At 38.2% G+C, this 23,126-nt stretch overlaps 2 protein-coding genes across 4 annotated transcripts; both read left to right on the top strand.

Annotated features, from left to right (window-relative positions):
• The first annotated feature begins 6,747 nt into the window (after positions 1-6,747).
• LOC121765920 (cellulose synthase-like protein D3) lies at positions 6,748-11,278 on the top strand. Of its 3 annotated transcripts, none has more exons than XM_042162214.1 (4): positions 6,748-6,938; positions 7,192-8,099; positions 8,278-9,085; positions 9,160-11,278. In XM_042162214.1, exons 2-4 carry the CDS (start codon positions 7,222-7,224, stop codon positions 10,918-10,920), a joined length of 3,447 nt encoding a protein of 1,148 aa, XP_042018148.1. In that variant the 5' UTR covers positions 6,748-6,938; positions 7,192-7,221; the 3' UTR covers positions 10,921-11,278. The 3 variants fall into 3 exon arrangements, with proteins under 3 accessions (XP_042018148.1, XP_042018149.1, XP_042018147.1); XM_042162215.1 differs by having other exon boundaries at positions 6,748-6,942; positions 7,213-8,099; XM_042162213.1 differs by having other exon boundaries at positions 6,748-6,942.
• Positions 11,279-17,787: 6,509 nt separating this feature from the next.
• LOC121765904 (ATPase family AAA domain-containing protein 3-B-like) lies at positions 17,788-22,553 on the top strand. The gene is made up of 8 exons (XM_042162189.1): positions 17,788-18,257; positions 18,520-18,615; positions 19,199-19,309; positions 19,400-19,709; positions 19,932-20,022; positions 20,922-21,249; positions 21,612-21,760; positions 21,916-22,553. The coding sequence occupies exons 1-8, from the start codon at positions 17,931-17,933 to the stop codon at positions 22,427-22,429; spliced, it is 1,926 nt and encodes a 641-aa protein (XP_042018123.1). The 5' UTR covers positions 17,788-17,930; the 3' UTR covers positions 22,430-22,553.
• The last annotated feature ends 573 nt before the right edge of the window (positions 22,554-23,126 follow it).

Raw genomic sequence — 23,126 nt, 5'->3', positions numbered from 1 at the left:
CTTACGCGTTTCTTCTTTGTATTTTTCCCCTTAATTTTTTTTTTCGATATATAATGTGCTTATTTATTCTATTTTCGTAAATTACGTGTGTTATTATAGATCTAGCGCGTGATTGGGGGTGTTCACATTTTCAACTCCAACTTTAGGAATATTGATGAATAAACAACTCAGGTAATGCTTAATATTCGTCAACATTTAATTATGGTGTGTTGATTAGGAAATAGTATCATGAAAACAGCTAGGATTATGGCAGCTGATTTATTAGGATACTCTCTTGGTAAAATTTATAAGTGGTTTAAGTCATAAACCAAATAAATATAATGTAAAAATATATGCGAAATAATGAGGTTATTTGTATGTAAATATATACATTTTGAATAATTTTTTATTTTATCTCCTGGATTTAATACAAATACATCAAGTTTGAATTTTTCTGATTTTATCCTAAAATTAATTTTCCCTAAATTAAAGTTGACATGTTTGTCCAAAGTGTCCAGCTTGGCAAAACTTAACAAGTATTAAAAGAAAGTCGTTTGAACAAAAGAATGTAATTTGGTTGTAAATACATTAAATTTTTATTTTTTTTAGAATTTCCGTCGAACTTTTAGAATTTCCCTTAAACTTTTTGGGATTTCTTGATTTCCCATTTCGAATATTTAAAATTTAACCAAACACTTCATTTGAAATTTAGGCATGAGTTTATTAATATATATATATATATATATATATATAGGGGAGCATTAATCTCCTTTTCATCTATTAGATCCTATTTTCTTCTTAATATTATCCGTTAGATCTAATGCATTAACGGATCAGATTGATTCTACAAATCTATATCAGTGTTGCATTATAGATGATGGTTATATGCATTACAGGGGTAATGTAGACATTTGACGGAAACATGAACCGCCATATTTTGGTATATGCGAATTTTACGGGATTTGAAAACATCTGCCTCTTCTTCTTTCCTCATTCATTACGCACACAACCAAAACCACTCCATCCACTCCCTCCACTACCGCAAACCCTAGTTTTCACTCCCTGCCGCAGCGTTCGAAGAAATAGCAGCAGTGCACCAAAATTTCTGCGACAACAAGCTACCGGCGTTAACAGCTGCTCCTAAACACCGACTCCTATCGACAAGGTATGTTTCAAAAGGGATGTGGGCATGTTTTTTCCGCGATTTAGCATACCCGAATTGTTAAAATTGAAACTTTTAGTATGCAGAGGTGCAGAAATTTGTGAAAATTCTTGTTCTTTGTTTATGTTTTTCTCTGAATCTGTAGTGTAGATATTGGGTTCGGTTCAATAAACATCAATTCCGGTATCTTATGTTTTTTTGGTGTCTGCAGATCCAAAATGACTAAGAGGGGTCGACCGCTCTCTCAAGCATCAGAGGCCGCAGGTAAAAATTGCATCGGACTTAAACAATTCAGTATCTTATTTGTCGATTGTGTGAAAGGATATTAACAACTCTGTTGAATCCGCAATATCCATGTTGTGTGGTGTGGTGACTACACACACGAAAGAGTTCATAAGTGCATATCTATTGAATGCATTGTGGAACTGTAATCATGCATTTTTTTGTAGTAATGGCTGTATTATTTATACAGTTTAATACATTGTGTGTGTCACACATGTACGTTTTCATTCTGGAGCATAATTTATATAGGCTATGGTTACCAAATTTTGTATTACACAGGGTATTTGGAGTGTTTTAATATATGCTCAGGCAGGATGGTTTTTTTGTATTATGTTGTGTGGGCAATGCATTGTGGAAATGTAATCGTCCATTTTTTTTGTAGTATTGTCTGCATTATATGCGTGTAATTATTTGTATAGTTAAAAACATGTTGTGTATAACACATGTACATTTTCAGTTTGCGACAATGCATTCTCAGTACATATGTAAATATTTTTGTAAAGGCTATGCATTATTGAACATAAATTATGCATTACGTTTACTTAAATATGCATTAGCTAGGTTATTGGATGTGTAATACATGGTCAGTCAGTATGATGGTTTTTTATTATGCTGTGTGGGCAATGCATTGTGAAACTGTAATAGTGCATTTTTTGGTAGTATTGTCTGCATTATATGAGTGGTATTATGTGTATACATTAATACATTATGTTTGTACAAAATGTGCATTTCAGAGTTGTAACAATGCATTATCAGTAATATTTACTGCATTATGAGGCTGTGTTATGCATTAATTCATATGATAAGACAGATTACTTTGTTTGCATTAATTTGTAAACATTAATATGTATACATCTTTAAACATAATGTAGTCTACTTTACTGAAAATGTTGTGATAGATTGCTTTGTCTGTTCAATTTCAGAGAAGCGACTAAGATCTGAAATCGACGATGCAGTAGATGATGTTATTCCGGTTGCATTGGCTAAGAAGTTAAGGGATAGGTTGGCAGAGGGTGTCCCTAGTACGTCCATAGGTGATGTTGAACAGAAACAGAGTAAGGGACGAAAGACTGATCGTCTTTACTGTAGACGAACACCGTCAGAATTTCTGAACTGCTTGAAGCATTTAAATCCAAGACAGAAAAGGGCGGTTAAGGAAATTGGTTTTGGTGCAGTACTCGATTTTGACATAAAAGAAATCCCTAGCTTTCTTGCTTTTTGGGTGTTGAACGCCCTTAACCTCGCCCGCTGCCAAATACAGCTCTTTGGTGGCGATGCACTGACTTTGGACGAGGAGGACGTCCACTTGACTTTGGGATTTCCAAGGGGGCCTACACCGATTTCGAGACCGGTCGACAAACAGACAAACTTTGCTTACAACGACTTGGTTGCAGAAAGGTGTCAAAAGGGTCGGTTTAAGATGCAGTGCATTATGTAGCTGTATACTGGCATAATTTGCAGTATATCATGCATTTTAGGGCCATGTGTAGGGTATTGTTTGTTTTAGATACTAAACTCAAAAAAAAAATTATGTGCATTATTTAAACTGGACTGGGCATTATGTACAATGATGTATGCATTATGTTCAGTATATTAAGCATTATTCATGGTATTATTTGTTGTTATTGGAATATACGTATGTGCATTATTTGGTTTAGGTAGTGCATTATGTAGCTGTTAATTGTCATTATCTGAGTATATTATGCATTATTAGAGGTATTGTGTATATGGGTTAATCAACGCAGTGAAGATTACATATGTGCATTATTTGGTTTAGACATTGCATTATGTAGTATCTAATTGTCATTATGTGCAGTATATTATGCATTATAAGAGATATTGTGTATATAGGTTAATCAACGCAGTGAAGATTACATATGGGCGTTATTTGGTTTAGGCAGTGCATTATGTAGTATCTAATTGTCATTATGTGCAGTACATTATGCATTATGAGAGATTTTGTGTATATGGGTTAATCAACTCAGTGAATGTTACATATGGACATTATTTGGTTTAGGCAGTGCATTATGTATTATCTAATTGTCATTATGTGCAGTACATTATGCATTATGAGAGATATTGTATATATGGGTTAATCAACTCAGTGAAGGTTACATATGTGCATTATTTGGTTTAGGCAGTGCATTATGTAGCAGGTTATTGTCATTATTTTGAGTATATTAGGCATTATGAGATGTATTTTGTATATGGGTTAATCAACTCAGTGAAGATTCAAAGTGCGCATATCATGTTGTATTCTGTTTTAATGATAATTTTCTGATGTTTTATGTTGTTTGTTCCATATCAGAGAAGTGGCTAAGACTCGACATCGACGAAGCGATCGACAATGTAATTCCGGTAGCACTTGCGAAAAGATTCAGGGATAGATTGGCCGAGGTGGCCCAAGTACAGCTGGAGATCAGGGTGAGCCGAAGAGCCGTAGAGGAAGAAAGGGCCCTCGTCTCTTACATAATATGTACATTATGTAAATCAGTCAAAATGAGTGCATATCTGCGATTATAACTAAACACTAGTTTTATAAATCAAACTAATGGTCTTTGTTTACGTTGTTATTAATGTGTACATACTAGACCCTAGCCCCTGTGCTTGTTAAACCCTTAGGGAAAACAAGAAACGTGCGCCAAACATCTAAACACGGCCCAACTTAAATTAAATGGGGCAGGATAAATGTGAATTACATATCACAAAACATGCATTACAGAAACTAAACTACGCATTATACTCTAAAAAAAATGTACATTACGTACATCTGTTTTAAAAATGTCTACGCGCTATGAATGTGCAACCCCAGACGAATTACTGCAGCTCGTGTATTTGGACAACGTTATGTAGACTTAGAACGTACTACACCCTAGCCCCTAGGCTTGTTAAACCCTTAGGGAAAACAAGAAACGTGAACCAAACATAGAAACACGACACAACTTAAATTAAACGGATCAGGATAAATGTTCATTACATATCACAAATAATGCATTACAGAAACTAAAATGCGCATTATACTATATAATATGTACATTATGTATATCAGTAAAAAAAAACCTACGCGCTATGAATGTGCGACCCCAGATGAATTACTGCAGCTCGTGTATTTGGACAACGTTATTTAGACTTAGAACGTACTACACCCTAACCCCTAGGCTTGTTAAACCCTTAGGGAAAACAAGAAACGTGAACCAAACATCGAAACACGGCACAACTAAATTAAACGGATCAGGATAAATGTTCATTACATATCACAAATAATGCATTACAGAAACTAAACTGCGCATTATACTATATAATATGTACATTATGTATATCAGTAATAAAAACCTACACGCTAAGAATGTGCGACCCCGGATGAAATACTGCAGCTCGTGTATTTGGACAACGTTATTTAGACTTAGAACGTACTACACCTTAGCCCCTAGGCTTGTTAAACCCTTAGGGAAAACAAGAAACGTGAACCAAACATCGAAACACTGCATAAGTTAAATTAAACGGGTCAAGATAAATGTTCATTACATATCACATATAATGCATTACAGAAACTAAACTGCGCATTATACTCTACATATCAGAATTCAACAAAGTATCGCATCTCCTTTCATGCAGCGCTCCCTCTCTCTTAGAAAATTCTTCGTCGCCGTCAGCCATTGTCTAGGTCTGCTCTCCCTCCTTCGTCGGCGTTTCGTCGCTGAACTGCTGCGCGGCTGCTGTCCTTCACGCAGCTACTGCCCCTGTTCCCAACCTCGCTTTCTCTGCCCTCCGATCTGTACTCCGTCGTCACCGTCGGCGAGCTCGAAAGCTTAGCTCTCCGCCTATCTTCTTCTCTCATCGCCGCTGCGATTCGTCGCAGCCGCGACTCTCCATCATCGCTGTTGATCAGCCACCGCTGCCGCCACTAGGGTCGCCGCTGAACGGATATTGTTGTTTTCCTCCCGCCGTGGCTGTGCGCGATCCAGCCCAGAGCCGACGTCGCATCAACCCCTGTTCCCCGTCGTTGCCTCTCATAAAGCACAGATGTAATGGAGAAATTCACGTCAGTGGCGTTTGGCAAGGAATAATAACCGTGAAGATTGAGTTGGAGTAAATTTAGGAAGTTGCCATAACCAACCAAATTATTGATTACCAATTCAGCCCTTTTCATTTTTTTAATCATTAAATTAAATGATTAAACACACTAATTTAAGTCATTGGATACAGGAAATCAACTGCTAAGATCAAGAAGGAAATAGGAGGAAATATGGGAAAAAGGAAATGAATACATCCATCTATATATATATATATATTTTTTTTTAACTAATAAATTCATTATAAATTTTAAAATTTACATAATTTATATAAAAGAAATTATAATAATCAAAATAAAATATGTCTGCAAGTTTTAATATCTATAAAGTTTAATGCCAAAATTTCAGTAATATTTTATCATCATTATCGTACTATTAAATTACAAGAATTAAGCATTAGTAATTAATAATATAAGAATGAAAACAACTATCATCCTATCTAAATGCAATTTGAAAGAGATAATTCACAAATATCTCAATTTACAATACTTCTTAAAAGAATATAATTAAGCTCGACAAACTAGTATCACCAATGTTTCTTATGGAGTCTTATATAACTTTGTTTGTGTATTAGTATATGTATCGTGGAAAAGATGTGGTCGAATTTGAATGTGTGTATTCTCAAATTCATTCATCTCTTCATTTTGCAAATATTTGAAAAATTAAGTGCACCCAATTCATCATGCACTGGTAAGTCAAAGCTCTTTCATGCCAATGAGTGTGTATCCAGAGAAGATAAATAATGTAAAGTATAAACTGTAGTAATCATTTTAAAATAAAGCAAAAATTAGTAATAATTTTAAATGGTTATAGTAGTTGATAACATTTATGGAAATTATCCCAAATAATGGTTGTCATTTACTATGGATTGTTGTATTTATTGTGAAATTACACGGTAGGCTGCGTGAAATCGACGCAGAATGAAGTAAAGAAGAAAGAATTAATGAAATAATTGATGAACATTACTAAATTAGATTAAAAGAATCGTATAAAAATTAGTATAGTAAATATTTTCAGAATTTTGGAACAAGAAGCGAGAAACATTGGACTGCCGTCATTAGAAATATTCTAAAATTAAATTCTTTTAATATATTTCTTTACTTTTTTTTTCTCTTCATTTACGTGACGAGTGAAAATGGTTTGACTAGTAAGTAGTATTCCCGAGAGAATCAAAGAAGGCAAGACTTGAGTAAAAGCTTGTACAGAAAAATGACTTTGCTGTTAAATTTTGATGTTCACAATCACAGCTGTGTGCCGCGCCTGTCTTATAATAGAAACACGCTGAGAGAGAGAGAGAGACATTAGGCCATCGGAGATTGAAAGTTTTGATAAAATAATGCTCTCTCTCAAGAGCAGTCTGCTTCTGTAATCACAGAGAGAGAGAGAGAGAGAGAGAGAGAGCCGGCGAGCATTACTCCTACTGCATCTGTCTTCATCTATTTGTAGGTATAATTTGAAATGTGCTGTGTTGAAATGTACTGATAGATTTTGAGGGATGTAATGATGATTTGAAGATGCTTAATTAGGACAAATATTTGTTGTTTTTATAGGATATGATTATTGGTCTGAATGTTATCACCTTTGTCTGTATCATTGACCTCCAATTGTTGGCTATTGATGTTCCTTTATGTTTTGTTTTGTATGTTAGAGCCAAATTAGTAAGCAGAATTGAGATTTAGTGAGATCTGTTTTCAGGATCTAACTTAGCTAAAGCAGGGGATTCAAATGGCTTCCAAATCATTCAAGGCGAGTAGATCAAATTTATCCACAGATTCTGAGATGACAGAGTCTCAAAACGGCAGGCCGCCTCTGCCTCCGCAGTCTCACATCACGTTTGCCCGCCGGACCTCATCAGGCCGCTATGTCAACTACTCTAGGGACGATCTCGACAGTGAGCTAGGCAATGGCGACTTCCTGGATTACACGGTCCAAATTCCCCTTACCCCCGACAACCAGCCTAGCAACCCCGTCACACAGAAGGTGGAGGAGCAGTATGTCTCGAGCTCGCTCTTCACGGGAGGGTTCAACAGCATGACAAGGGCTCATTTGATGGACAAGGTGATTGACTCGGACGCTAGCCATCCGCAGATGGCTGGCGCCAAGGGATCCTCTTGCTCCGTCCCCGGCTGTGATGGGAAAGTCATGAGTGATGAGAGGGGAGATGATATCCTCCCTTGTGAGTGTGATTTCAAGATCTGTAGGGATTGCTACTTTGATGTGCTCAAGACGGGAGAAGGGGTCTGCCCCGGGTGCAAGGAGCAGTACAATGCGGCTGATCTGGATGAGGCCATGGAGAAATGGCCGGCTCTGCCACAGCTCCCACCGCCACCTTCTGGGGTTTCCAAGGTGGAGAGGAGGATGTCGCTGATGAAATCGAACAAGTCAATGCTGATGAGGAGCCAGACCGCGGATTTTGATCATAACAGGTGGCTGTTTGAGACGAAGGGGACTTATGGATATGGCAATGCTATATGGCCTAAGGAGGGGGGATACGATGACGAGAAGAACGAGCGTACTGTTGAGTCTTCTGACTTGGTGAGCAAACCGTGGAGGCCACTCACTCGCAAGCTCAAGATCCCGGCTGCCATTATCAGCCCTTACCGGTATGAAAGCACTAACCTAACCTTTGTTTTTACTTACATGATAGTACTAGCATTATTTGCCATGTCTATTGAAATAATTAGTCGTATATATAATACAAATCTTGAACTAGTAAGTTAGAGTATTGTCTCATTGATGGAATGGAGCATGTCTTGATCTTGGTGATTCGTGTGGATGCAGGCTTCTAGTCGTGGTTCGAATGGTTGTTCTTGGTTTTTTCTTGACATGGAGAGTCAGCCATCCAAACACTGATGCAGTCTGGCTTTGGGGGATGTCTGTAGTTTGTGAAATATGGTTCGCTTTCTCTTGGATTCTAGATCAGCTTCCTAAGCTCTGTCCAGTCAATCGAGCCACCGATCTCAACGTGCTCAAGGAGAAGTTCGAGACACCTACTCCAAACAACCCCACTGGGAAGTCTGATCTGCCCGGTTTGGACATATTCGTCTCGACTGCAGATCCAGAGAAGGAGCCGCCACTCGTCACTGCCAACACCATACTGTCTATCCTAGCCGCTGACTATCCAGTGGAGAAACTCTCCTGTTATGTCTCGGATGACGGAGGGGCACTCCTGACATTCGAGGCCATGGCCGAGGCAGCGAGCTTCTCCAACATGTGGGTCCCGTTCTGCCGGAAACACGACATCGAGCCTAGGAATCCCGAGAGCTACTTCAACTTGAAGAAGGATCCTTACAAGAACAAAGTTAAGAGTGACTTTGTCAAAGACCGGAGACGAGTGAAGCGGGAGTACGATGAGTTTAAGGTCCGGATTAACAGTCTGCCAGAGTCCATTCGTCGCAGATCCGACGCCTATCATGCTAGGGAAGAACTTAAGGCCTTGAAGGAGCAGAGGCAGAGGAAAGACGACGAGCCATTTGAGGCGATTAAGGTGAAAAAGGCTACATGGATGGCTGATGGAACACATTGGCCCGGGACTTGGTTGAGCCCTACAGCTGAACACACAAAGGGTGATCATGCAGGAATTATACAGGTATTCCATTTGCTGCCTCTTGCTATATACGGGATTTTGATTGTAGTATATAAAGTGTGATGTTGTGATTGTAGGTTATGTTGAAGCCTCCAAGCGACGAACCGCTTTGTGGGCCGTCGTTGTCGGAGGGTCGGGTGATGGACCTGACAGATATTGACATCCGCCTGCCTATGCTCGTCTACGTGTCTCGTGAGAAGCGCCCCGGCTATGATCATAACAAGAAAGCAGGTGCCATGAACGCTCTTGTCCGAGCTTCAGCAATCATGTCTAATGGTGCCTTCATTCTCAACCTTGACTGTGATCACTACATCTACAACTCTCAAGCCATGAGGGAGGGAATGTGTTTCATGATGGACAGAGGCGGCGATCGCATCTGCTATGTTCAGTTCCCCCAGAGGTTCGAAGGCATCGACCCCTCTGACCGTTATGCCAATAGAAATACTGTCTTCTTCGATGGGAACATGCGAGCTCTCGATGGCCTGCAGGGTCCGGTTTATGTTGGAACCGGCTGTCTCTTCCGGAGGGTTGCTCTTTACGGCTTTGACCCTCCACGATCCAAGGAGCGTGGCTCTGGCTTCCTCAACTGTTGCTTCCCCCGTCGGAAGAATCACCATACGGTTGCTAGCAATGCGGAGGAGAATAGGGCGTTGAGAATGGGAGACTCGGACGATGAAGAGATGAACCTTTCACTTGGTCCAAAGATGTTTGGAAACTCGAATCTACTCATTGATTCCATCCCGGTGGCGGAGTTTCAAGGCCGGCCGCTAGCTGACCACCCCTCGGTGAAGCACGGAAGGCCACCCGGTGCCCTCACCATACCACGCGACCTTCTTGATGCATCCACCGTTGCAGAGGCCATCAGTGTCATCTCGTGTTGGTATGAGGATAAGTCCGAGTGGGGGCAACGTGTTGGATGGATTTATGGTTCGGTCACGGAGGACGTTGTCACGGGATACAGAATGCATAACCGGGGCTGGAGATCGGTCTACTGTGTGACCAAACGAGACGCCTTCCGTGGCACAGCTCCGATCAACCTCACGGACCGGCTCCACCAGGTCCTCCGATGGGCGACTGGCTCGGTCGAGATCTTCTTCTCGCGCAACAACGCCTTCCTAGCCACCTCGAAGATGAAGATCCTTCAGAGGATCGCATACCTCAACGTCGGAATCTATCCCTTCACATCCGTGTTCTTGATCGTCTACTGCTTCCTCCCCGCGCTCTCCCTCTTCTCCGGCCAGTTCATTGTCCAATCTCTGGACGTCACATTCCTCGTCTACCTCCTCACCATCACCGTAACACTGTGCGCGCTGGCTGTGCTCGAGGTGAAGTGGGCAGGAATCGAGCTGGAGGAGTGGTGGAGGAACGAGCAGTTTTGGTTGATCGGAGGGACTAGTGCACATCTCGCTGCCGTGTTCCAAGGCCTGCTCAAGGTTATTGCTGGTGTGGAGATCTCATTCACCTTAACGTCCAAATCAGCAGGGGACGACGACGATGATGACTTTGCTGATCTCTACTTAGTGAAATGGACGTCACTGATGATCCCTCCGATGGTGATCATGATGGTGAACTTGATAGCTATCGCGGTTGGGATCAGCCGGACCATCTACAGCACGATACCACAGTGGAGTCGGCTATTGGGTGGCGTTTTCTTCAGCTTTTGGGTGCTGGCGCATCTCTACCCGTTCGCCAAGGGGTTGATGGGGAGACGGGGGAGGACGCCTACCATCGTGTTCGTGTGGTCGGGGCTCATCGCCATCATTATATCACTCCTGTGGGTGGCGATCAACCCTCCGGAGGGAAGCAACCAGATTGGTGGATCTTTTCAGTTTCCCTGAGAACTATGACAAGGTTCCTATTGCTCTCTCTTTGCCCCTTTACTAAAGTTGAGAATTTTTTCAGACAGATAAATTTGGTGATGTTTTGTGCATTGCTTGGTTGCAGTCTAGTCTAGCAATTTTAGACAAAGCTGCATAGAGAAAAACATAGGAGTTGTTGGTGCAATTCTTTGATTGTTTAGTGTTATGAATTGTGAAGTTTATTCATTAAAAGAAAATAAAAAATAAAAAAAGGAATAAAATAGTAGTAGCTCTTTCTTTATTTTATCTATGACAAGGAGGAACTTCGGAATTATTAGTAGTACTTTCAACAACGAAACTGCTTCTTGGTAATGAGATGATGATAGTTTTGATTTTATTTTGATGGTAATTAAGGTTAACATCACTTCATAAAATATATTGCATATGAATATCATGTCTTAAAGGAGACTTGTCCTTCTATATCTTTGAGGGGACTGAGTTATTTCCATATTTCTAAATACCACTCATGAAGGATCACCTGCTAAAATCAAAACACATAATTTCTCTATTGATTTTGTTATTATTCATATAATTTATATCCTTTTAGTTATTTTTAAATTTTTAATCCTTACTTTAGTGTGCATTATTATATTGCATTTCCTTTATTTTGTGTAATACAGTACATTGTATTGCACTTCAATTATATGAATGTCTAGTAATTTTGTATTATAAATTTAAAATATAAAATCATTTACGTAATTTGTAGTTATAAAATTTATGTTTATTAATAATACGTGAAAAGAAGATATTTAATTAAGTTGGATCTGGGGTCATTAATGCAAGTATTAGGTTGGGATCGTATATATGGATGAGAGCGAAATTAATATTTTATCAAAAAGTTGGAATTGTGTATATGGATGGGAGCAAAATTAATACTATTTCATCAAAAAGTTATTGTGATTAGATTGAATAAGATTCATTGATGGAAATAGTTTTGATAATACTTTATTAATAATTTAAAATCTATACTTTTGAATTTTGTTTAACAAAACTGAATATTAAAAAAATAATCATATATTTTTATATTTTAGAATTTCGCTAGGATTTTCCTCGAGGTTGTTGTAGACTTGTAGTGACACCGATTAAGAAATCATAAAGAGCAGTCACACTGAGATCGGCTAATAAATTATTTTGATAACTGTTCACAATAATACTAATAACAAATGTATTTTTAATAATATTTAACTATTTTACATATTTACTTTCTCTAACCAATTTGATAGTAGAATTTATAACTATCGTCCATTTATATTCCCGTATTCTTCCCATCAAAATAATTTAGAGGGAAACGTTGAACTACTATTTTATTGTTCCATTTTAAATAATTTATTAATAGTTTAAAATGCTCACTTTAAATTTTCTTTTACAAAATTGAAATATTCAAAAAATATTCAAAAAATTTAAGTTTAATACTTATACTATAAGAAGTGCGTGGGTAAGCATTGCTCAAAAATAAGAAAACACAATCCACAAAGTCCACCTATAATTCAATTCAATCAAATCCAACATAACATCTATTACTAATCATCAACTCAATATTCACCATTATACATCTTGATATATAAAAACGAATAATATTATTAAAAAAAATTAGTACTAATGTTGGCAGCAACAAAGGTAATCAGGGCCATCCGGTTGTCAACCACAATATCCATAATTGAACTTTCTATTAAGGCATACTCCCAAACATTTATCATTCCAAAAATACTTTGTACACACTGCGTAGCAAAATGGATTCACCGGTTCTCCCTCTTCAATAACAAAAAAATATTTCATAATCGTAAAAAAATTAATCAAATTTTCCAATATAAGTATATAATGAAATTGAAACATAAATTAATAAGTAGTAGCAGTTTACCTGTAATATCAACGGAGGCAGTCACGATATTAGAGAAATTATTAAAACCACAATGTATCTTTTTACTCCCATCTTTCTACTGCTTGGAATCATCAATCTTGAAAGATTAAAGCTAAAACAATAAATGAATTGTTTATTGGTATAATATTTATAGAGGGTATATATGCAAGTAATGTACTTCTGAAATTTAATATTTTCTTCTTTCGGATTTTATGCCCAAAATAGTTTGCGGGAAATTGTAATTATTGTCTTTTTTTGGAGGTATTATTATTAGTTTTGTGGGATTTTGTGGAATCTCTGTGTGTATTAAGTTTTTCTTATAATGGAGTATATTTTAATTTTATTATAGATTTAAATTATGGTAAAGTTTTGATCGTGTTATATCATGTTTTACTTGTGTAATATCAGATTTTATGATGTAATATCAACTCGAATTGTATTGTATTATTAATAGCATGACTGAAAATTATAGATATGACACAAAACCCAACACAAATAAGCACGAAGTTAATTTATTGGGTCAGGCCTTATTTAGGTTGTGTTGAGTTTAGGTTAAACCTGAATGGGTTGACCCTTTAAAAACTAATGAATTCTAGTTCAATTTGGATTAAACCTTATTTGATTGAACTAATGATGAATAACGGTTTGATCTGTTAACGAGTCAACTTGCATGATTTATTAGCAATACAAAATATAAGAGGGGTTGTGTACAAGTAGCCTTGATTACTTGCCAATTCAGTTCTAGTATCTAACTCTATCAAGATATGAAATTGGAGACTAAAATTTTCTAGAAATTCACCCTAATCGTATTGAACAGGGTATAACTCACGTTTTGTGTGTAGAAAAATTGGAGACTAGAAAACAGAATAATACTTTAAGGTATGAAATTGGGAAATACTTATTAAACTTGGAAAACTTGTAATCTAACAAATATTGAAAACTAGTACACTATAATAAGTATACTGAAAACATCCACAAGCAATAGTATTCAAAAATGAAAAAACTCTAAAAAATTGGAAGTGTATAATTGCAAAAAATTGAAATTGCCAAATTCCGATCATTGAAGCCTTGAAGGTACAAAATTGCCAAAAATTAAAATAGGAAAACAAAACACCTTTAATCGTCTTCAACAACATTCAAATTAGAAAAATTTAGACAAAAAAAAACGCAAATAAAACTTTACAAAGCAACCCCTAACGAACTACGTACGGCGCCAATGATCGATTTGGATGATGAAATATAATCCACTCAATTAGCCTCAAATAAGAATGTAAACCTACCTTAGCCTCAACGAAGAATATAATTCTACCTGTGGTAGAGAGGTTAATAATGTCATAGGCAAAAGGTCTCGGGTTCAAGTCCTTCGTGGCGTGGCCATTAAATTTATGTTCATTTAACTATATAAACTTCATCCTCCTTTCATACGAGAGAAAAAGGTAGCGAAGCTCACTAGTAGCATGGTAATAAGTACTGACGATTCCCAAGACATGAAGAAGATGAATCTTTTCACTGCTTTCGTGGAGAAATGGGAGAATTAGGGTCGTTGTTCGACGTCGTCAAGTTTTGTTTTTTTAATACTCCGTATTTGATTACTTAGAAGTGTGTGATATGAGAACGACGATTGAGTTTTTGTATTCTTTTAATTTTTTATTTTATTTTATTTATTAATCTATTTTGAATTATGTAACCAAAATTTTAGATAATGTTTAAGTTACTAACTATCTCAGTTTAATATTCTAATCTAGTTACTAGGCTGTCAAATCGGGTACCCGCGGATACCCGATCCCGAATTTACTAAAAATTGATATCCGATACCCGATTCGAAACTGATTTCGGGTACCCAGATACCCGACTCGGGTATCCGGTCCCGATTTTAATTTTTATTTTTGAAATTAACTACAAACTTGTAGTTTATTACACTGGTGAAGTTGTGCATAAATTTTAGCCATTGGTAGTGAATTAGGCAAACTGGATGATGAATGAAATATGAGTATAGATGCGTTCATTCCACAAAATAATTGAAATTGTTTCTACATGTATGTTAATACTATTATTTTGGAATACAACAAGTTTGATTCATGCTCTGTTATTTAGTCTCAAATTTAGAAAAATATTTTGGAATACAACAAGTTTGATTCATGCTCTGTTATTTAGTCTCAAATTTAGAAAAATCGGGTATTGACAACAATGAGTTCAAACTATGATAGAACATGGGTCTGCAAATTCTGTAACAAACTACAATTAAAGGTTTCTTTGTTGGTTTCTGGGATTACAACAGATAAAAGTCGGGCGTAATACAAACCCAAATAAGGAATACAAAAGGAGAAACTGAACTAAAAATTACAACTGAAATTGAAACAGTAACCGTGAATAAGTTTAGCCGAGTCGAGGAGGCCTCTTCCCGCAAGACGAGATACGCCCCGGTAGTGCTCTCGGTTTGGCGTGTCGTCCCCAAAGGTAAAACGGCTACATCTCTGGTGATGCAGCACCGCAATCAACAGAGCTCCGACGAACTGGATGGAGGAGAGGGCAGAGCTTCGACAGAAAGACAATGCAGAGAGAGGGAGAGAGCTTATGCTTGTGTAATGTGTGTCTAATGCAGTGGAATGACTAGCCTATTTATAGGCCAAGCCACCATGCAGGGTCAACCAAGCCATGAAGGCTCATCATGGCAGATTCGTAACCGCCGATGGTTATTCGCGTGTGGCAGGAGTGTGCCTTTCGCGTGCGAAGCGTGTGCTTTTCTCACGTGGCAGCTCTGACTGTGCCACGCTTGACGACGTGTCAAGCCACTTGGATTGCTGACTCTGCGTATAAAAAGATTAAGTTTGGGCTAGGAACAAGCCAAAGCACCAAGCCAGATCGAGATCGGGATCGGGCCCGGGCCCGAGGCCCGCGTCCGCGGCCTCGAGCACGGGCTCGGGCGGGCGGGCGGCGGCGCGCGCGTGTGCGCGCGTGTGGGTTCTTTCACCCATCTTGGTCCACTATAATTATTAAGTAACATAAAGTCATTTAATTTAAACACATTAAAATATGTGTTACTTCTCCTATGTGAGATAAATAACACTAGTTAATTATTTCCTAAGCTCCAACTCCAAGCTTTAATTAAAAGCTAATTATGTCCAACTTTAATACACCATTTCTCACTCACCGAAAATCAGATTTGAGAATGTGAATATACTACATTTATCTACGTAAAATGTAGATCGACGCTATATCATTTAATTTCATAAAATTAAATGTCTCGTCACTTTTATTATTTGGTCAAAATCCATTGACCAGGCATATTTAATCCATGTTTTTTACATTCTTAATCTTGTTTGCCTTAGTATCATTAATTTCTTACAGTGAATTTACATATACACCGAGATTAACTAAACACATATAGAACCAAAGATTATCTTCAAACATTAAATAATCCAACAAAAAGCAATACAAAAACACCTCTTAACACTAAACGTGGATGTCGGCGAAGGGAGGCGCCTAGGTGAGAGTAGAGGCAGGAGAGGGGGGGAGTTCACGGATTTTAATATTTGGGTACCCTAACACTAAATGTGACTTTTAAAATTATATTTAATTTATTAAATTAAAAAAAATTAAAAATTCGGGTAATTCGGGTATACTCGATCGGGTATTGGGTTACCCGACCCGATACCCGATAATCCAAAAATCTCACTACCCGAACCCGATCCTAAACCTGAAAAAATCGGATAATTGGATACCTGATATCCAATTTTTCGGGTTTGGATATCGAGTATCCAATACCCGATATCCATTTTGACAGACCTACTGGTTACTTAAATCCAAAAGACCAAACTGGACTATTTCCATTTGTCCAAAATTAAAAAATTTAAAAGATACCAAAATCATAAAATAATCATACATTACGTTTGGAGCAAAAAATAGACTAAAGTCTCAATTTGGTCCTTAACATATTGCGTTTTTTTTTAAATTTTGGTCAAAAATATTATCTTTTGGATTATTCGGTCCCTCACATTTGAAATCGGATCACATTTGGTCCATTTTGGATGGTTCCGTCAATTTTGTTGACGGTTTTAATTACCGGGTCACAAATCCGTCACTAACTGGGAGAAACTGATTCGTCACTAATCCATCACTAATCCGTCACTAATTGGGAGAAACTGATTCGGCAAATTTTTGACGGAGTTCATCGTTCTCCACCACGGAGCGCCGGTGGGGCCTTCTCACCGTGCGTAGCTCTTCGTCTTCGTCCTCTTCTTCATCTTCACCTTCGTCTTCACCCTCCTCACCACCAGGGACGCCGCCGGCCTAGAATTCCAAATCCAGCCTCCCCAACTCCGTCTTCGACGTGCTTCTCCACTACGCCGCCCTCAACGCCTCCTCCACCGGCCGCATGTCCGCCGACGAGCTGAACACCGTCCCCGCCATGCTCCGCCGCTGCGCCGCCTCCTGCAACCTCCTCGTCTTCGGGCTTAGCCACGAAACCCTATTGTGGAATTCCCTCAACCACAACGGCCGCACCGTGTTCTCGCGCGGATTAGTGACGGATTGTGACGGATTAGTGACGGATTTGTGACCCGGTAATTAAAACCGTCAAAAATTTGATGGAACAGTCCAAAATAGACCAAATGTGATTCGATTTCAAATGTGAGGGACCGAATAATTCAAAAGATAATGTTTTGGACAAAAAAAAACTCAATATGTTAAGGACCAAATTGAGACTTTATGTTTCTTTTCTCTTTTGATCTCTCGATTGTTAGATGGGTAGTACCCGGTCTGTGGGGATACCATAGTAGCTTTGTTAGCTCTTGTGATTTGTATCTCTCGTGCGGATCGAGTCACATTTGGACTTGGTTGATGTATGTTTCTTTGACGTATTGATATATACAGGTTGGGGGTCTGCCTAAACACCCGCCGTGATGATGGTGTTTGAAAAAAAAATGGGACTTTAGTCCAAAAAATATAGTCCTGTACATTTTCCCCAAAATTGAGAAACCCTACATAAACCCTGAATCTTTTTCCCCATTGCGAATATGTCAACAAAACCCTCGTTTCTTCTCCCTCAAGACAGTGTCATGTACTATAAAAGTTAATTTCCCAAATCTCTTGCAATTTATAACCTAAAAAGCCTTGAATTATCGTTTCCACTATGGGTAATCGGCTGACCTGTTTGGGGGTGAAAAAGGCTACAAATTACTATGTATCAGTGGTGCCAGCAGCTGCAGCCTACGCAGCATTTGATGCAGAACACGCCTATGCAGATGGCCCGTTCAAATTTTCTCCATTCTCCAGCTCTACGCCCCCTCCGGAGCCTCAGCAGCCGGCTTTGGAGGCGGCTAAGCAGCTAGCCAAGCCGCCCGAGCCACGGCCTCGGAATGATAATCCTAGGACGGCATCTTCTGGATTCGACCCCGAGGCATTGGAGAGGGGCGCGAAGGCGTTGAAAGAGATCACTAGCTCTTCGCACGCTAAACAGGTTTTACTAACTTTTTTGAGCTCGCATTTCGATTTATTGAGTACCTTTGTGTTTGTGTTGATATTTTGAAGCATCATTTGTTGTGGATGTGTTTTTATGTATCGATTTTTGGTTAAATTACTGGTTTTGTGTGGTTTCTTTGGGGGTTATAGTAATCATAAAACAGACTGGATAAGGTTTAAGTTTTTTTTAATGTGTTTCTGAGTGAGGATGATTTGCGACTAATATTGCAGCCGAATGTACTCAAATTATATTGATATAGGTATTTGAAGTGATGAAAAAGCAAGAAGAAACAAGGCAACAAGAGTTGAATGTAAAAGCAGCAGAATTCAAGGCGATGCGAGCTCAAGAAGAAACTGTAAGTTTTGTTTGATCTCAGATCATTTCTACCGTTTGCATTTTCTTGGCTGAATTCTGTGATATAGGAAACAAACACTTGCTCAAACGGTTTTGCTATATTCTAGTTCCCGGTACCTTGAATTAGGACATGCCATTGTTACTGTACTCACAGTCGTGAATAGATAGGGTAGAAAAATTTTCCTGATGAATTTGGGTGTAATTTGGGGCTGGATAGTTTGGTGTCTGTCTCACAGACAATATGAGCCAAGATTTCTCACTTGTGAGCAGAAACAAACTTGTAGCTGCTTGTTAATATGTAATCAATCATGTCTCAGAGATTTTAAATAACTTCATTACCATAGTTCAACTTATAATTGAAGCAACTGCAGGATGACTTGTAGATTTAAAGTTATGTTCCCCCATTTTTATGATGAAATGTTCTTACCCAACTAACAGAGCGGACTATTTGACTGGATCCGATAGTAAAAATATGTGCCACCCAGTTCTGGTTGTTTCAATACTCAAAATAGCTAGCATGCATATAAAGCAGTATAATTACAACTTTTATATCCAAAAATGACAAAGATGATCTATTTTGGCAGGAGAAACAAAAAGTGGTGTATGATGAACAGAAAAAGCTAGCCCAGACACAGGCACAGATAAAATCACAAATGGCTCGTTATGAAGATGAACTGGCACGGAAAAGAATGCAGGTAAATAATTTTTTGGTGCATATTATGGCGTGCAAAAGTATACCAGACTCCAGTAATTATAGGAAATTATTAAAATCCTGAGTGTGTTAGGCTGAAAATGAACATCATAGAACAAGAAACCAGGAGCTTGTAAAAATGCAAGAGGAATCAGCTATGAGACAGGAGGCTGCCAGACGAGCAACTGAGGAGCAAATTCAAGCACAACGTCGCCAGACTGAAAGAGAGAAGGCAGAGATTGAACGTGAAACTATCAGGGTGCGGGCTATGGCAGAGGCAGAAGGTAGAGCTCATGAAGCCAAGCTTGCTGAGGAGGTTAATAAAAGGATGCTGGTTGAGCGTGCAAATGCAGAGCGAGAGAAATGGGTTTCTGCGATTAATACAACTTTTGAACACATTGGAGGTTTTTTCTTCTTCCTTAATTTTTTCATATTGAAATAGTATATGTAACATTGCTGTTAGGTGATGCACAAAGTTGATGTGATATCAATATCAAATTGAATTTAATGAGATTTTGTATTCTGAATCTAGCTCCAAGTCAGCTTATTAATATATTTAGGCTGACCTAATCGTTTAATCAAGTTTATTTCTCATGTTAACCTTAGTGACTACTCATGTAATGTAGGGGGTCTGCATGAAATTTTGACGGATCAAAACAAGCTTGTTGTAGCTGTTGGAGGTGTAACAGCTCTTGCTGCAGGAGTTTACACGACGAGGTATTTTGATGGTTTTGAGTGTGCAACACCTTTCCTTTTGTCTATTATTTAGCATCAGTGGAATATACTGGGATACTATATTTACCATATTTTTTGTTGGCATAATTTGTTATGTTGTGGCATTTTTAATAGGGCTAATAATCGGAAAATACACTAACTATAGGGCTAATCCAGGTCTTTTATCTTTACCACCAACATTGAATGTGGTGAACAAATGCATGAACTTTTAGTGTGTAGCCAATTTCCCAGGATCAAGTATTATGGAAAAACTAATCTAATGTTGCGTGTCCGGTGGCAATTTTAAATAACATGGAGAAGACATGAAAAAATTAGTGTTAAAATGGTAAATCAGCTCATCAAAACGATGTCATTTTGATGATTTTTGCCATTTTTGTCCGTCCACCATGGGTGCAATTTTTCCATTTTTGGGCATAAACCTTTATACTTTACCATCATTCAAACTCAATATTTACAAAAACCCAAATAATAATAAGTTAGATCCAAACAGATATTCTACTGCAGGGGCATATCTACATACAAGAAAAGAGGGGCAATTGCCCCACCTCACATTTTCATATTCATATATATATCGTGTATTTTACAATTTAATTTTTTCAATTTCTTCTTAAATGCCCCTCCTCAAATTCTTAAAATTCTCTCATATGTAAACTTGCCCCTCTCCCTACAAATTCCTAGCTCCGCCCCTGTTCTACTGATACCTTATATAATGAACGTCATTCTAGTCAAACATATCAAGTCTTATCTGATAGTGCCTGGCATACAAATCCAATTCTTGAATTAATGTAATAGTCGTATCTAAACTATTTGTGTCTATTCTTAATCCTATATTATTAATATATTCTACTATAGTTTAATGGAATGCATTTCTTGAATTACAGAGAAGGTGCTAGGGTGATTTGGAGTTATGTGGACCGAATTTTGGGACAACCATCTCTAATAAGAGAATCTTCAAGAGGGAAATATCCATGGTCAGGCCTTTTTTCTCGTGGCCTGAGAACTATCACCAGTGGTGCTAATAGAAGTTCTAAAAATGGGAATGGGTTTGGCGATGTTATCTTGAACCCTTCACTTCAAAAGCGGATTCAACACTTGGCAACTGCAACAGCTAATACGAAAACTCATCAGGCACCATTTAGGAACATGCTCTTTTATGGGCCACCAGGAACTGGAAAAACGATGGCTGCTAGGGAGCTTGCCCGCAAATCTGTAAGATTTCATTATCTCTTCATAATGAAATGTGAAACCAGTTTTGTTTGTTGGGTACTTTCCTTTTGCTGCCTAAATCAAGTAGCTCATAATTATTGCACAAATCATTTTATTTATTTCTATCAAATGTATCAGATGGGAAATGTCAGGATTGCTTAGGTTGACCATTTTCTTATTCATAATAGCTCTTGAGATATAACTAACATCTAACTGACCTTAATTTTGAATGGATAAATAAACAAAAAAATTTAAAAGCCCAATCACTGTAAACTCGAACCTGCGACCTTTTCTTATGAGAGCTTGTCATCATGGTATGTTTCTGTGGCTGATTGTAATTCTGAAATAATCTGGTTGTTTATTAGGGCCTCGACTATGCCTTGATGACTGGAGGAGATGTTGCGCCATTGGGTTCTCAGGCTGTTACTAAGATACATCAATTGTTTGACTGGGCTAAGAAATCGAACAGGGGATTGCTGCTTTTCATTGATGAAGCAGATGCGTTCTTGTGCGAGTGAGTAATTTTTTCACTCTCCCATTAGAGCAATGTCCGAAGCGCATATCTTAATGAGTTTTCCCCTCATAAACATATGACATGTTGGCATCTTTCATTGATCTTGCTCTAGAGGATAATCTTTTATTAGCAATTAACACAATTCATTGCAACAGGCGGAACAAAACATATATGAGTGAAGCTCAAAGGAGCGCACTCAATGCACTGTTATTTCGCACTGGTGACCAGTCCAAGGATATAGTCCTCGCTCTTGCAACCAACCGACCTGGTGATCTTGACTCTGCTGTGGCAGATCGTATCGATGAAGTCCTCGAATTCCCCTTACCCGGTGAAGAGGAGCGTTTCAAACTGCTCAAACTGTATCTGCGTAAGTACATAGCAGAAGCTGGGGAGAGAAAACCGGGATTGTTCTCACATTTCTTCAAAAAACAACAGAAGAAAATCGAGATCAAGGGTGTGACTGAGGATCTTATCAAGGAAGCTGCTGCAAAGACTGAGGGGTTCTCTGGAAGAGAAATTGCGAAGCTCATGGCTAGCGTTCAAGCAGCGGTCTATGGTAGTGAGGACTGTGTGTTGGACGCCACTCTTTTCCGCGAAGTTGTAGACTATAAAGTTGCAGAGCATCAACAGAGGAAGAAACTTGCAGAAGGGCAAGATGCTGCCCAATGAATCTGAGCCTTAGCTGTAGTTTTCGCCCTGAGTACAAGCCATTGCTCTTGTTTACGTGGCCCAGAATTTTTTCATTTCTGGGAACTATTCAATTATTCTTCATTTAAGAGGCAGTTTATCCGAATGAGCACTCCAAGTTTTGATATGATTGTTTTTAAATAATACTCCCTCCGTCACCGAATAAGAGTCGCTAATTTCCTTTTTGAGCCGTCCCCCATTAAGAGTCGCTCTTCATTTTTACCATAAATGGTAGTAGGTCCCACATTCTACTAATCCACTCCACTCACATTTTATTATAAAATCAATATAAAAAGTTGGTCATACATTCCATCAACTTTTTTAACCAACTTTTATTTACATTTCTTAAAACTCGTGCCCGGTCAAACGACTTCTATTAGGGGACGGAGGGAAGTAGTAGTAAATCCATTCATCAATGTCAGCCAGAATTTACAGATAAATTCAAATACTTTCCCATATAAATTCAAATACTTTCCCATATAAATAAGCTCAATATTCCTTTTTTGTCCGGTCTTATATAATATTTCTAATTATGAAAAAAATATTTCCTTCTTTTTACTTATGAGTTCCACTCTACTGTATTATTTTCATTATTTTTGTAAATTCTCTCTACCAATTGCGTTTCATCCTAAAATTGCCTAAATTTATAGGACTAATGAAATATACTCCTATTAAGTAA

This window comes from Salvia splendens, chromosome 14 (genome assembly GCF_004379255.2).
Source record: "Salvia splendens isolate huo1 chromosome 14, SspV2, whole genome shotgun sequence".
Lineage (NCBI taxonomy): Eukaryota > Viridiplantae > Streptophyta > Magnoliopsida > Lamiales > Lamiaceae > Salvia > Salvia splendens.
The sequence above is the reverse complement of the archived record's forward strand: the minus strand, read 5'-3'. Positions and strand labels throughout refer to the sequence as shown.